This window comes from Mytilus edulis, unplaced genomic scaffold (genome assembly GCF_963676685.1).
Source record: "Mytilus edulis unplaced genomic scaffold, xbMytEdul2.2 SCAFFOLD_252, whole genome shotgun sequence".
Classification (NCBI taxonomy): domain Eukaryota; kingdom Metazoa; phylum Mollusca; class Bivalvia; order Mytilida; family Mytilidae; genus Mytilus; species Mytilus edulis.
The window spans coordinates 20,411-37,641 of record NW_027267384.1 but is presented as its reverse complement, the minus strand read 5'-3'; the positions used below and the strand labels follow the sequence as shown (position 1 = coordinate 37,641).

At 34.2% G+C, this 17,231-nt stretch overlaps 1 protein-coding gene and 1 pseudogene across 1 annotated transcript; one reads left to right on the top strand and one right to left on the bottom strand.

The window, feature by feature from the left end:
- Window positions 1-8,713: 8,713 nt before the first annotated feature.
- On the bottom strand, window positions 8,714-9,421 carry LOC139505287 (uncharacterized). The gene has a single exon (XM_071294993.1). It carries the CDS (start codon window positions 9,419-9,421, stop codon window positions 8,714-8,716), a length of 708 nt encoding a protein of 235 aa, XP_071151094.1.
- A 4,543-nt stretch (window positions 9,422-13,964) lies between these two features.
- Window positions 13,965-15,454, top strand: LOC139505286 (uncharacterized; annotated as a pseudogene).
- The last annotated feature ends 1,777 nt before the right edge of the window (window positions 15,455-17,231 follow it).

Here is a 17,231-nt window from a genome sequence, read left to right as displayed (position 1 = left end):
AAAAACTTTAACCACAGAGTGAATGTAATGGTTCCCTGCAGAAAAAACTAAGTCCATTTATAAGTAAAATACGGAAAAAATTGAATTTTATTTTTACAAAATTTTCTTCTGGATACTATCTTATGATCATAAACAAGCTTCTGTCCAAGTTTGGTACAAACCCAGGATAGTTAAAGAAAGTTATTAAAATTCTAAAAACTTTAACCACAGAGTGAATGTAATGTTTCCCCGCAGAAAAAACTAAGTCCATTTATAAGTAAAATACGGAAAAAATGGAATTTTATTTTTACAAAATTTACTTCTGGATATTATCTTATGATCATAAACAAGCTTCTGTCCAAGTTTGGTACAAACCCAGGATAGTTTGAGAAAGTTATTAAAATTCTAAAAACTTTAACCACAGAGTGAATGTTTTGTTTCCCCGCAGAAAAAACTAAGTCCATTTATAGTAAAATACGGAAAAAATGGAATTTTATTTTTACAAAATTTACTTCTGGATATTATCTTATGATCATAAACAAGCTTCTGTCCAAGTTTGGTACAAACCCAGGATAGTTTGAGAAAGTTATTAAAATTCTAAAAACTTTAACCACAGAGTGAATGTTTTGTTTCCCCGCAGAAAAAACTAAGTCCATTTATAGTAAAATACGGAAAAAATGGAATTTTATTTTTACAAAATTTACTTCTGGATACTATCTTATGATCATAAACAAGCTTCTGTCAAAGTTTGGTAGAAATCCAGTATAGTTTAAGAAAGTTATTAAAATTTCAAAAACTTTAACCACAGAGTGAATATTTGTTGACGCCGCCGACGACGCCGACGACGACGGAATGTAGGATCGCTTAGTCTCGCTTTTTCGACTAAAGTCGAAGGCTCGACAAAAATGTGCATGCTGCATGCTTGTGTACTATTTCTAATTGTGTAATAATTCGATTAAAAAATATTTTCAAAGACAGTATTTCATAGTGAAGTATTGTCATGAACAGAATTTCATTGTGAAATATTGTCCAGATGGAGGTGACAAAATTTCATGGACAAAAACACTATTTCATAATGAAATGTTGTCCAAGACAATATTTCATTATGAAATACTGTCAGTGGACAATATTTTATATGAAATTTTGTCTGACAGACAATATTTCATGGGGGACAATATTTTATGTTACACATGTACATGTAATAACAATTTTTATTTTCGAATAAATATAGTCAAATCAAATCAAGGCCTGGATCACATTATTTTTTACCTTATAGTCACAATAAGTAAGTTATTCACAAATATTTCAATTAGTTCCATCCCGTAACATTCATGACATTATATATGGCTCTCCCCAAAGTAATATTTGTAGATTGTATCAATGTTTCTCTCTATACATTATTGTTTAATTGTTAGATAATATCCAAAAACATTGAAAATTTCTTCAAATTATTACTAAAGGGAAATAACTGCAAAAAGATATCATCTTATTCAATTGCACAGTAGATCTAGATGTTATGTCAGAGCATTTTTGCCACTGAGATCAAATGTTTACAGCTTGATTTAACTTGGGTAAGTAGTTTGAGATGTGAAGATGTGCAATATGTCTTCACATCTCAAACTTCTAACCCAAATTTAAAGTGTTTCTAGTTTCTTGTTTTTTATATAGATTTGACTGTTGCTTTTCCTGTTTGATTGTTATTACACTAGTCATATTTTTAGCCCTTTATAGCTTGCTGTTTGGTGTGAGCCAAGTCTCCAAGTTTAAGACCATAATCTGACCTATAATGGTTTACTTTTACAAATTGTGACTTGGATGGAGAGTTGTTTCATTTGCAACTCATACTACATCGTAGAATATCTACATTCATATGAAATAGACAAAATGTTCAGTAGTTGTCGTTTGTTGATGTGGTTCACAAGTGTTTCTTGTTTCTTGTTTTTTTTATATAGATTTGACCGTTGCTCTTTCTGTTTGATTGGTATAGCACTAGTCATTTTTTTGGGCCCTTTATTCTCAGCTTGCTGTTCCGTGTGAGCCAAGGGCATAAGGCTACATGTTGAAGACTGTACTTTTACCTATTAATGGTTTACCTTTATAAATTATGACTTGGATGGAAAGTTGTTTCATTGGCAATCATACTAAATTTTCCTATATATCCATATAGTATTTATTATTTTTTAATTGAAAAAGACTATAAGTGGACACCTTGTCCTACTTTTGTTATTACTTTTCCGTGTTTAGTGAACTTGAAACTTTATTATTTCAATATTAATAAATGATTATTGAGAATGACAAGTACACAATCTACTTTTGCTAAGAATATGAGTGGTCATCTTGCCTTACTTTTGCTACCTTATCCTACTTTTGCTAAGAATATGAGTGGTCATCTTGCCTTACTTTTGCTACCTTATCCTACTTTTGCTAAGAATATGACTTTTGCTAAGACTATAAGTGGACATCTTGCCTAACTTTTGCTAAGACTATAAGTGGACATCTTGCCTAACTTTTGCTAAGACTATAAGTGGACATCTTGCCTAACTTTTGCTAAGACTATAAGTGGACACCTTGTCCTTCTTTTGCTATCACTTTTTCATGTTTAGTGAATTTGCAACTTTTTCTTTTGAATATTAATAAATGTTTGAAAACAACAATTCAGTAGCCTTACTATTATCATGATTAAGACATTATAATATTTGAAATTTAAATCAATACTTTTAAAATAAAAATGATCCAGTTCAGCAATCATACCACATCTTCTAGTACTAATAAGTGTGTGGCCAAACAAAAAGTATGTGTTTTTACTGTACCCCTACCTACATGTACCCTAAGGGAGCTACCATTTGATTTTTATGGGGGGGCTAGGATGAAATTTGAAAAAAATAGGCAGGACAGGAGTTTTGAGTAAAAAAAAAAGCAGGATGAGCAACTTGGTAAAAAAAAAGGCAGGATGACAATTGTGTAAAAAAAAGGCAGAATAACTAGTAAAAAAAAAAGGCAGGACCGAATAGAGTAAAAAATAAAAAGGCAGGACAGAGATTACACCTAAAAAAAAGCAGGACAAAATTTTCATCCTAGCCCCCCCATAAAAATCAAATGGTAGCTCCCTAATTGTTATCCCCTACCCTAAAGTTTTTTAACATTTTTGATTAAGCACTGTTTTAAGTTAATATATTGCTCCAATAGACTCAATGTAGACCATCCCAAAGTTTAATGGTCTTTCCCTAAATATACCTTTCCTGTGATTGTGAAGCTCTAGGTGTCCCCACATGCCAAACCCTTTTGTCATTTAATACCAGTTTATCGTTCGTTATCAATGTCGTTTTCTGGGTAACAATACAATGTCTTACACGTGGCCTGGGAATAGTAAAATTACAATATATTATGTCCCAGCTGTGACTAAATTCTTGACCGTCAAGTTCGATGTGATTTCGCGGGAAATTGGCCATGTTAATACCTAGAGCCAAAGACGGTTTGCATCAATTCCGTTTAATTTTTCATGTGTATCTCCTTGAATAAACGACCCACACTGTGTATAGATCTGTATACATAAATATATATAAATTCGTAAATTAAATGTAAAAAATGTCTTTTTATGAATTTCAGCATTTCAAGCGGTAGAGCTCCAAGAAGTAGGTATACTGATGCACATGCTGAGCTTTAAGGAAGACTTAGAGACTAGTTGTCTCAAAATATCAAATATCGAGGTGGACAAATACCTTGAAATGACAATGTAAAACAATTCAAACTAACGGCCTAATTTTTATAAAAAAAAAAAAAATAACGAAAAACAATATGTAGCAGTCTTGGTATGACGTGAGTCTTGGTAGATCGGATCCTATATGATGATTTAGGGTTACAACCATTTGAGCAATGTACCTGTCTTTAAGAGAGAATATTAATACAGTTCTTCTTGCTAAACTGATGGTTTCATCTTTTGTTGATCTAGTGATCCCTTGATGAGTTGTATCATTGTTCCCTATTTAAAAAGCCTCGTTATCTTCGGAATCTTTATGGTTTTTTTCCAGTCTTTTCAAGACACCAATGACAATATTTACGTATACCACCATTTGTCTATCATGTCTATGAGTACCAATGAAACAACTCTTCATCCAAGTCACAATTTATAAAAGTAAACCATTATAGGTCAAGGTACGGCCTTCAACACGGAGTCTTGGCTCACACCGAACAGCAAGCTATAAAGGGCCCCAAAATTACTTGTGTAAAACCATTCAAACGGGAAAACCAACGGTCTGATCTATATAAAAACGAGAAACGAGAAACACGTACAAATAACATATTAAACAAACAACAGGTGCAAATATTTGCAACATGATTAAGCGTTTTAATGGTACCAAACCTTTTCCCTTTTCTGAAACAATACTAGTATAACATAACAACATAGAAAAACACACGATAAAATATCAATTGGCAGGCTTAACTTAACTTAAAAGCATGCTTGCTATTTTTAAATATTCAAAACAAGTTTTCGTGCCTCATAGTTTTTAAATCCTACGTTTTTGAAAATTCATTGTTTAAAATTAACAAACTTATAAATATCGTATAGGTTTATGTGGTATCTAGAAGCAAAACTAAACACATGTTTCAACGTGTCTTTATTTCCATACGGTACGTTCGTTATCATTACACATTTTAACACTGCATGTATGCTTCGTTGCGACAACATAGGCGGATCTAGGGGAGGGGCTTGGCCCCGGCCCCCCTTTTCGTGGGAAACAATTCACGTATGTGTTTTACACTTTTAGCCATAGGACTTTGCCGTGTTTCTTGATTTTTGATAGCCGGACTTGATAAGAATTTTCATTCGAAAATAAAGTGTGGTAGTATTGATCAGTATTTCTGATGAAATACTAAATTCAATCCTACCAAAGTCAGTATACCTACAAGCACTTAGAATCACAGAACAAATGTGATTGTCTAAACATATAGTTACGATACTGTTGTCAGGTCATTAAAGATTGCATATTTTGGCTTTAACATTGATTCACTGATAGGGTCTTTGCATCGGAACTAAACACATTTATTTCTAAAAAAACAGTTGTTGGCATGACACGGGTTATGTTCTTCTCATATATTTTATGATAGTATGATACTAAACCCCTAACGGGAGGGATTGTACCTGATATTCATATGATGAAGACATAATCTTTCAATCAGTTTAATTGAGGTCTGGAGCTGGCATGTCAGTTAACTGCTAGTAGTCTGTTGTTATTTATGTATTATTGTCATTTTATTTATTTTCTTTTGTTACATCTTTTGACATCAGACTCGGACTTCTCTTGAACTGAATTTTAATGTGCGTATTGTTATTCTTTTACTTTTCTACATTGGCTAGAGGTATAGGGGGAGGGTTGAGATCTCATAAACATGTTTAACCCCGCCGCAATTTTGCGCCTGTCCCAAGTCAGGAGCCTCTGGCCTTTGTTAGTCTTGTATGATTTTAAATTTTAGTTTCTTGTGTATAATTCGGAGTTTAGTATGACGTCCATTATCACTGTACTATTATGCATATTTTAGGGGCCAGCTGAAGGACACCTACGGGTGCGGGAATTCTCGCTACATTGAAGACCCATTGGTTGCCTTCGGCTGTTGTTTGCTCTATGGTCGGGTGGTTGTCGCTTTGACATATTCACCATTTCCTTTCTCAATTTTATTTTTCATTTTTGAAATTGTCAGCACGATAAGAATATTAGCCTGGATGAGATGGTGGTGGGAGATTGACTTATCCTTCAAAACGCCACCTATGGGCTTCTTAAAGAGTTGTTGCAATGTTTTTTTTACGTACAGATGTCACTTTCAATGCGAGTCATCGAAGTGATTGTCATAAATCTGAACGGACGTAGCTGCTTATTAAGACACCCATCACATCCAAATGGACACCCAATTTCAGCGAGGGACCATATTTATATTCCACAATTACCCTTGGCGTCATCGGTATATAATGCGGTTGGGTAAAGCATCAATTATTTTCCTAACTTTCGACATTTGCTTCGTTACTTTTTCATGTCTTAATGACTGAAACTTAAGTCTTGAATTGTCAACGTATATTTGTTCCACCTAACAGAAGTTCCAGTGGAAACTTTGTTATAAACAATGTCATAATACCTGTACCTGATGGAACAAATATTCTATACTATTTATTCCGTTAGGAACATCTTCTGTAATATTTATTCCTGTGGAAATAATATTCCAGAATATTTGTTCCATTTGGAAATTATATAATGAAGGAACTTCTGTTCCGTGACAGAATAACATGATGTACCTTTTAGGCGTAATTGGCTTTGAAATAGCTATCAGTTATTACAATTACTCTTATTTCGGTGTTCTTGTGCCTTGTACCGATATTTTGAGTTGAGTCAATTACAACTGTATATTTTTTTCATCATGGTGTGCTGTTACACCAGTGTCCCAGTTTAGGAAAAAGGTTGAGGGCTCATATGTTTAATCCCGCCGCATTTTTTTATGTGCTCGTCCAACGTCATGAGCTTGTAGTACAATGGTATTATAGATCGGTCATATTTGTTTTTCGTTAAAGGGCACTAGCTACGAGATATATAAAAAATCTAGAGTAAGATTTTTTTTGTTCAATCAATAATGAAAGTGAAATAGTGAAATAATAATTCGCTTTTAGCAGCCAAAAATGGTTCAATTTTGTCAAATTAAGCGAAGAAACAGTGAGAATTACTTACTCACTTGAAAGTGAATAATTCGACCTCATTAAATCCGTATTCATGTGAACTACAACTTAACCCCTAGCTAGAGATTGACAACGCATGCATTGTTCGTGTACTGGTTAATTAACCCTCTTGCTTCCGGAGGGACACATATGTCCACACCGGCAGTGCCGGAGGGACACATATGTTCATGGTTAAATGTATGCAAGCTTCTCATCAATGCTGTATATCTTTCAATTGAAAGACCGAAGATTAAACAGTGTTATGTTGTCCCAAATGTAACGGTCAGCATGTCGTGACGTCATATATCGAATGATGTCGTTGTTTCTCTAATTCTATGGAAATATATCCCTTTCTGAACCCATTGTATAAAAAAAAACTTAATCAACGTGTGGTTGCCTGTGATCTCAGAAGATGATTGGCTAACTTTAAGGGTCATAACCTTTCTTAGCTCACTGAATGAATCAAAATGTTCTAACAATGAAATTGACAACTTCATGGAAAGTGGAAGGTACTCGAAGGGGATTTTTATTAAGAAAAAAAGGAAAATTTATCTTTTAATCATTAGAGAAACAGAGGCTCGGACTTTACAATTGATAATTTAATTATCTAGATTTGATAAATCCGATAATCCACTGGTATCAATGTAATAATCTATATATCACGTTGTCGTCGTCGTCGTCCGAAGACAAATGGTTTCCGGATAATAACTTTAGTATATGTAAATATAAATCTATGCCATTTTAACACGGGTGTTGCTAAACGGCGGAAACGGAATGCGGAACGGAAACGGAAACGGAAAGAAGCGGTTTTTTGGTGGAATATCAGGGGGAATATGATGAGAACTGGCGAAATTAATAGAGAGTGATATAACAAAAGCACACAACAAATATGTCGAAAATATGACAGCAGATAATACAGAAAGTAGCACCTGTTTTGGAAATACATAACTTACAGCTTTGAAAAAAATACTTCTACTACAAACAGCCCTTGTAGAAAATGACCTTTAAAGAGCAGAAGCACTGAATGAACAATTAGCATCTATCACTTGGAAAAATTTTTCAAAAATAAAAATCAGAGTAACTATAACTTATAAATTTCAACATGATAGTTCAATTCGTTTTTGTCTCATCTTCATGCCAAATCATTTTTTTTAGTTCTTACCGGGTCAAAGTAATAATTATTTTTTTAATATTCCTGCCCCTTACCGTGAAAATCAAATAGTTGGCCCATTTTTTTAGCTCCCTTTATGATGTTTTTCTGAAGAAAAAAATCCCACCAGATCTACCGTACTACGCAATCATAATCGTCATTGTTTGAAGTTTTGAACTTTACAGTAAATCAATTTATTTTGTCATCAACAATTCTTAAAATCTTTTGATGAAGATTATTGCAACAGATATGAGACTTGATTGACGTATTGATCAATGTTAACAGCTAATCCGTTTGAAGTCAGGTCACTGTAGCGTGAAGCATTTAAAAACGAAGTGGCATTTCTTTTTGGGCTCATACATATTGTAACTACTCGTCAAGCAAAATCATGTGGGAAGAAGAATTTGCCAAGTTTCTACAGAGGTATGCTTAAATGTGTAAATATAAATGAAATAGAGTGAGGGCATATAAACATACAATAGTACATATTATTATTATTCCGTTTCCTTTATAATTTTCTCTGTTCGTAGTGCGTGTTAAGATAAGATTTAGATAAGATAAGACTTTATTGGTTTAAAATCCCAATTTGTTTATTAATCATGGAACCAGACCGAACATCCTTACCTTGGTCTATTTAGGTCACAGAGAGATAAATACTTCTACTTCTACTTCTACTTTTTAGTGACCGCCTTCAACACGTTGAAGTTTATGTCACTTGCACTGCGCATTGCTTTGTGGTCCACAAATTGTGGAGACGTATATACAGTGAAAAATTTTAATTTTATGATTAAAAACAAAAATTTATTATAACATTTTTACATAGTGATATCGCATATTTTTATTTTATTTATCATATATTAAGATAAAACTATTTACACATGATGAATTTACTGACTGTAGGTGTGGGTTGATATGGCTGTTTTGAATGACTCTATAGAGTCACTCATAACAATACTCAGAGGAAGGCTGTTCCAGTTTTTTATTGTGCGTGGGAAGAATGATTGTTGGCGTATTTGCGTTCTGCAGGATGGAATCTGATATGAGAGTGCGTGCATGTTCCGGGACTGTCTGAGCGGTTGTATTAGTCTGTCTGTTTCTGTGATGGCAATGAGGTGGTATGAAATTTTATAGAACATGACAAGGCGTGCATCAGTTCTTCTGTATGCTAGGTTTCTCCATTTTAGGTGGTCAATCATGTCACTAACACTTGATGTGTTTCTATGTCGGTTAGTGACAAACCTAGCAGCCCTTCGTTGTACCTTTTCTAGTTTGTTTATGTCCTCAGTAAAGTAAGGATCCCATACTGAACAGGCATATTCTAGTGATGGTCTGACTAAGGATTTATATGCCTGTTCCTTTACTGAGGTGGAACTGATGTTAAGGTTACTTCTTAGAAAACCTAGTGTACTGTTAGCCTTGTTACAGATGGTGTTTATGTGACTATGCCATTTTAGGTCTGATTGTATTGTCACGCCTAGGTATTTTGCCTTGTCCACATGTTCAAGAACATGGCCGTGTAGAGTGTAATTGTAAGTAATTGGATTTTTATTTCGACGGATGGACATAACATTACACTTGTCAGGATGAAAAGCCATTTTCCAAGTATGTTCCCAGATGCCTAGTGTGTTAAGATCTTTTTGTAGGGTTTCGCAGTTTTTATAACTAGATAAGCAATAGTGTCGTCTGCGAAAAGGCGTATGGTGGAATTTAGCCCAACTGGAATATCATTAATATAAAATAGAAACAGACTTGGGCCCAGAACAGATCCTTGAGGCACTCCTGACTTCACAGGGACATAGCCTGAAGTCTCACCCTCTAGAATAACTGCTTGGGTACGACATGATAAAAAGCCCTGTATCCATGCATTTGTTTTCCCCTGTATCCCATAGTAATTTAGTTTGTGTGATAATAAATTATGGCTGACTTTATCAAAAGCTTTAGAAAAGTCCATTAGAGTACATCTGTTTGTTTTGAAGTTTCAATATTTTTAGTGACATCATCTATAAATTCCAAAAGCTGAGTTTCACAGGATCTATTTTTTCGAAAGCCGTGTTGAAGGGGATACAGGATGTTATGGTTGTCTGCGTGTGTCATGATTGCGCTAACTACGACATGTTCTATAAGTTTGCAACATATGCATGTTAAAGAAATAGGCCTATAATTCTCTGGATTATATTTGGACCCTTTCTTAAAGATGGGAGAAACATGTGCAGTACGCCAGTCAGTGGGGACTTCGCCAGTGTCTAGTGATTTCTGATATATGATGCACAGTATAGGCGAAATTTCATGTGCTAACTTAATTAAGTTTGTCTGGTCCACTTGCTTTTGATGGGTTTAGATTTAAAAGTAGTTTGGTGATACTATTGATGATTATGTTTATGTCTGGCATGATAGGATAAGCTGTTTTTTGTTGCATGTACTGATTGTTTTCAAATTCAGTAGCAGTGATTTTGTTTGGTTCTGAGAAAACTGATTGAAACTGCCTGTTGAGTGCATCGGATTTCTGTTTTGTGTCTTATTTTGCTTAAGTGATGTTATTCCACTGTAATCAGTTTTTTTGCTTTTCATATATATGACCAAAATTTTTTCATGTTTGAAAATTTGCTTTCATCAGGTTTCGGTGTAATAATATTTTCAATGTATTGCCAATATAATTGTTTTAGTTGTTTTTGTACCTGATGTTTAATTTGCTTATATTTGTTTCTCATATTGTCATTTCCTGATTTTTTTCATCTTTTTATAGAGTCTGTCTCTTTTTTTCATTAATTTTCTTGTTTCGAATGTAACCCATGGGGTTTTGCTTTTTGAATACTAAGCGCGGATAAAATTTTCAATTGAAACGGGAAAATATGATGCACAAAGAAATACAATACTCATTTGCGTACTTGGAAACAAACAAACAAGAATTCAACGACATAAACTTCATTGCAGTACCAGGATTTTGTCAGTGTGTTCGATACCCAATGATTATAAATTTTACGGGTTTCATTTCTTAATTTTTCAGTGCGTCAAACTTATCTGGAATACTGCCAAATTTGTGGAAAATATAAAAAAAAAAGTTATCTCTGAAAAAAAGTAGTTATGGAGTAATCATTTTTTTCATTTTTTACTAATCAAGTCAGTCTTTTTAGTCAAAATTCCAGGTTAAGAAAAAGTTTAATTCAAGAAAATTTTTGGCTTTTCTGGGCCTTAATGAGCCTTTTTCAACTGATTTTTATAGTTCGGTCTTATGTTATTATGATCTGTTATGTTACACTACTGTCCAAGATTAGGGGGTTGTTGGGATCCCGCCTACATGTTTAACCACGACACATTTTGTATGTATGTGCCTGTCCCAGGTCAGGAGCCTGTACTAGTATTTCAATGAATGCCGTTTTTCAATGTGTTAATACATATTTGTTTTTCGTTCAAATTTTGCCGTTAGTTTTCTCGTTTGAATTGTTTTACATTTGTCATTTCGGGTCCTTTTCATTGCTGACGTTGAGGTATAGGCTTCGCTCATTGTTGAAGGTTAACCTACAGTTGTTAATTTCTGTGTCATTTAGTCGTTTGTCGAGAGTTGTTTAATAGGTAATAAAACCCCATCTTTCTGTTATATTCAAATCAACAGCATGATCCGGGGTAAATGGGAGGTGATTATAAGGATGGGTGGGATGAAGGACATACGTAACAATGTAATACAACACCACAAGCCGCTTTCTTAATGTCATTTTTGACGAAAAAAAATCATTTTTTGTTGCCATGGAAACCAAACTACATGATACAATGACGTCAAAATCACTTGAAATGGATGGTAAATGCCTTATGCTGCATGTATAGGTGTCAGCACTCATGACTGGTTAACTTTAAGTGCCGACCGTCAGCATTTTCTTTCATGTGTAAATCCCTTAAGGTGGTATGGGTGTCTTCTTCCATCTTGGATTGTAAAAAACAGAGAATCAAAGGTCCAGATTTTCTATCAAGTTAGCAAAATTTGATGCAGGAATGCAGATGTTTAATGTACATTTTCATTTAAAAGTACCAATTTAGAAGAATATAACTTCTAAATATTGATATTTTTGCAAATGTTAATTATTTTTGGTTGTTTTTAATTTTTTTTTAAATTGGCATTTTAAGGGGAGGTAACTCTAAAAAAGTGCATTTTCTGAAGGATTCTGTATGGAATTTTCCTATTTTGTATTTTAGCCGGAAAAAACGTACGGTGACCCTATCTTTTCTTTTGATATTCTCAAAGCAGTGTCTGAAAGCTATCTTTTCCTGAAGTATTTAACAATTCTATCATTTTGTTTAGTTTCTAATCACAAAATGGTGTTTTTTCCTGTATAATCCATACAAAATGTGTCATTTTGTCCCGTCCTGTAGCTTGAGAAAATGCGCGGTGACCTATCATTTTTATTATATTTTTCAACATGTATCAATAGATACAACGTTTTGGCAAAGTATGAACAAATTCTATCATTTTTATTTTAGACTCCCATACCACCTTAAAGAGGCATGGAACACAGTAAGAGCCAAAACTGAATTATGCATGTAGAAACTCTAATATACATTTTATTTAAGGGGAGACCAGGAAACCGTGGAAACATCTTCATCTTTCGGGTCTAGGGATGAAAGAGAGAGGGGCTTATTTGTGCAGATTCAGATTTAATTCTGATTTCGACAGATTCGGAGGGAAAAAAGCATGAAACTGATAATTTAAGCAACCGTTCATACATTGATTCTGATTCTTCTTTTTTTACCGTCATTGGACATTATTACTGATCCTATTAATGTTTGTACCATGGAAAAAAGTAACAGTGATGATGATTCTGTCGAAAAAATCCCCAACCAGTGATCAATATATCTAGCAGCAGTGATCTCAGCAATGATAGCAGCGATTCATTAACAATTAGGTAAACTTAAAAAAAAAAATATGCAGAATATAGTTTACATTTAAAAACAGCACGACATCAACCTAACAAGTCGACATTTATATTATTGCTAAAATATTGACGTGAGTCCTATCTATTGAAAATGCATCGCAAATTATCTAAAAATTCCAAACTCGCGAGGGCCATCTCCTTTCGAGCCCTTCTCTATGGGAAGAAGTATAATCTAGGTCAAATCTGTTAAATCGAGAGCTCGAACAGAAACTGCAGGCTAGGTCGCATATGAAAAAATTAAGAAAATTTTGTAAGAATTAAAAACAAAAGAAAAGGAAACGTATTTATGTTGGAACTAGAATCGAAAACAAAATTTCGAGCTTTTGGCTACCCCTTTTTATCTAGGTAAAACAGTAACAATCTTTAAAACAAAACATACATTTTTCCACTAGCAATTTCATAAATACTGTATTTTAAGAACAAAGATCCAAATTTGACAGCTACCCATGTACAATCTGCGAACACTTGCGATATTTTTGGCACATTCTTGCCCGATGTTATATTGGCTTAGGCCAGACCTCCATTAGCTGAATCCAATAGTGTTATTGGGTAGACGCACATGAATAAAATCAATAAAATAGGCTCAACTTCGAAATAAGTTTGCGATACCATCAACATATTACTGAAAGTTAAAAAAGAAAATATGATATGTTTGCTATTGAGACCATCCTCTACCAGCGACAAAATAACATATAACATATATAGGATAGTGTTTGACCTTTAACAACGAGCAAAACCCTTACCGCATAATAATCTATAAAAGACCCCGAAATAACGAATGTAAAGCAAACGAAACGAAAAATAACAACTCCTTGATTTGTGAATTAAAACGAAAAACAAATATGACATTCAAAACAAACGACAACCACTAAATACATGATTCTGACTTGGAACAGTTTTATAACAGTATAACATAAAGAAAACTACCAAAAATAAATATCTGTTGGAAATGAGCTTAACTCGTCATACGAAGACCAATTAGACATTTATAAAGATGCATTTTATTGAGGATACCAAGAGCATTCAAAATGTCATACGGTAGTTCATTCTTTAGCTTTGGTTTTGTGCAGTGATTTAGCTATATAAAGTTAAACTTATGTAGGTTTTTTATGCTTCATCATGACTTTTATTGCACGTTTTAGGGAAAAGGAAGACATGGAGCAATTTGCTAAACAGTTAACCATTGTGTACAAGAATTTAAAGCTATTAAATTCATCGCAGAACAGGTGAATGTCCCACATTTTTGGGACCAGTGCTTATTCATCAAACCAAAACGGAAAGAGCCTTTGATTTCTTTGCCTCTTCAATTGTGTCCCTCCGAAACACTTTAGCTGACACACTCTTTATAGGAATAGATGATGAATGTTCGATTTTTAACAGCTTTAGTAGGTACATGCCAATTTCCAAAAATATGCAGTGCCAGCGTCATGTACGATTAAATCTTGAGAGAAAGTTGCATACATTAGGGATAAATAATCCATATACAAACCAGTTCGTTAAAGATATTTTTGATAAAAACGTTGGACTTGCAGATTGTTTAACTGACACCGACTTCGAAAATAAATTGTTAGAATTGAAGCCAATTTGGAACTTGAAAGAATGTTATCGAGAAAAACGACGGAGCCAGCGTTTTATACATGGCTTTTGAAGTATAAAAAAAACCTAGTGCAAAACTGCTTATTACTTCCATTAAGAATTAGTTGTGGTTTCGGTTTTTCGCATTACACAACAAATGCGAACGAAAGTTTGAATAACAGATTAAAACAAAAGACGGCCGATTACCAAGAAAACGAAGTGACCGTATTCTGCACCAAAATGCGAGAACTTGCTGACGAGCAGAAAAAGGACACAGAGAAGGCAATTATTGGTATGGGGCCCTATCAGATCCGTACCGAGTACATAGAACACGTGCAGCCAAGTCATGCTTGGTTTAAACTTTCCGAGTCGTCCCGCAGCAAGCATATAACAGACTTCCTAAAGGTTCCACTTAAACCGTCGCAATTTTGGTCATCAATACGGATTTCCGTTGGTGAACAGCCTGGAACTTCACGAACATCTCTTGACCCACAACCACATCATAAAAGTTTATCTATTTCACTAGAAGATACTCATCTTGATCCCACATTTCGTGAGCCGATTGGGAAAAAAGCAGAGTCGCTTGTTAATTCTGGTTTGGTAAATAAAGCGCCTGGTGTACAAAACGGGTTTATGGTTGCTAGTACCTCTGGAAAAGATCCACATTTTGTACGTCTTTTAGAAAGCGGGAAGGGCACTTGCAATTGTGAAAATTTCAAACTTTTAAGCATATTTGGTTCAAAGCATAGCACAGTTAAACAGGCATCCATGGAAGACGATAATGATAACGATGGATATTACTTAAAATACTTGATTGGTACTAAGATTCGTTCATGCTATGGTTGTGAGCAGCCAATTAGATTGCCTCCACATGTTCCACCGCCATGTACCGTATGACAGTGTTATTTGCCAAAAGGAGTACAGAACCTTTAACATAAACGGACAGCTAAAACTCACACTGCAGCCACAGAATGTGCATCATCACTGCAAAAAAAACACGATGACTTTAACAAAAAAGTGAGATCTCCAAAGTCAGTCACACCAAATCTAACATCGTTACATCGTTCGTATCTTGGTGCAAACTTTATTATGGATTACAGGTTTTGAGTTCGTTATTTTATGACTTCTGGAGTGTTATGTTTTTTTTTGTTCAGTAAAGAATCGGAGTCTTTAATACGTTATTATTTTGTATTGTATTCCCGTCTTGCCCGATATCATATATGGTGATCCAGGCAAAGAGTACTGCTCTTCCGACATTAATAACACCAAAGTAAATATGTATTGTAATTCGAAGATAAATGCATTTTATATGCAATTTCTATGTCTAGTTACCAGGTTTCATATATGTGGTTATCCATACTTGATTGTCTCATCGGGTTTATTTTACGTTTTCTTTCCATTATACAAGAACAGTTAACAGAAGAAAAAAAAGGAGACTGGAGAGTTGTCTCATTGACAATCATACCAATTTACAATACCATTGAATTAATTCTTCAAACACAAAAATAAATTGATATGGCAGACATATGAGACTATATCCTACCACCAAAGCTAATTAAAAGCTTTACAAAAACATTTAAACAAACAGAAATAACCCGATCAACAAATATAATACTTAGGACACGGCAGTAGATATTTGTGTGTTGTTTGGTTGCTGTCTATTTGACGTTTATCCCACATCTTTTTAATCATTCAATTGTTTAGAAAATCCCAAAAATCAAACAGGCTTAAAAACATACAGTAGACTTAATATCTCCTTTATTTATTTATTTCATTCAATTGTCATTTTATTTTAAGCTAACCTAGCCCAAAGGGCCAAGTAAGCTTTTCTCATCACTTGGCGTCCGTCGTCGTTAACTTTTACACAAAAAATCTTCTCCTCTGAAACTACTGGGCCAAATTTAACCAACTTGGCCACAATCATCAATTGGGTATCTAGTTTTAAAAATGTGTCCAACCCGGCCAACCAACCAAGATGGCCGCCATGGCTAGAAATAGAACAGAGGGGTTAAATGTAATGTAGATTTTGGCTTATATCTCCGAAACCAAACCATTTAGAGCGAATCTGACAGAGGTAAAATTGTTTATCAGGTCAAGATCTATCTGCCCTGAAATTTTTAGATGAATCGGAAACCCCGTTGTTGGGTCGCTGTACCTGAATTGGTAATTTTGAGGAAATTTTGCCGTTTTTCATTATTATCTTGAATATTATTATAGACAGAGAAACTGTGAACAGCAATAATGTTCAGCAAAGTAAGATCTACAAAAAAATCAACATGACCTACATGTTCAATTCACCCCTTAAGGAGTTGTTGCCCTTTATAGTCAATTTTTAACCATTTTTCGTAAATTTTTGGAATCTTTAACTAAATAATCTTCTCCTGAAACTATTAAAACAAATTTAACCAAACTTGTCCACAATCATCATTAGGGTTTCTAGTTGAAAAAATGTGCCCGATGACCCTGCTTGCGAACCAATATGGCCAACATGGCTAAAATAGTACATGCAGTTTTTGGCTCATATCTCAGAAACCAAAGCATGGAGAACAAATTTGACGAGAATGAATTTGTTTATTAGGTCAAGGTCAATCTGCCCTGAAATTTTCAGACCAATTAGGTTGCAACCCGTTGTTTGTAAGTCAGCATGATCAAAATGGTCAATGGACCCCTTAAGGAATTATTGCCCTTTATAGTCATTTTTTAACAATTTTCATAAATTTGGTAAATTTTTACAAAATATTTTAACTACTGGACCAAGTTCATTATAGATAGAGATAATTGTAAGCAGCAAGAATATTAAGTAAAGTCAGATATACAAACACATCACCATCACCAAAACACAATTTGTTCATGAATCCATCTGTGTCCTTCGTACATGATATGCACATAGACCAAGGTGAACAACACG

Excerpts from the sequence above, each read along its gene's own strand:
- LOC139505287 (XM_071294993.1), bottom strand. The coding sequence starts at position 9,421 with ATGGCTTTTCATCCTGACAAGTGTAATGTTATGTCCATCCGTCGAAAT.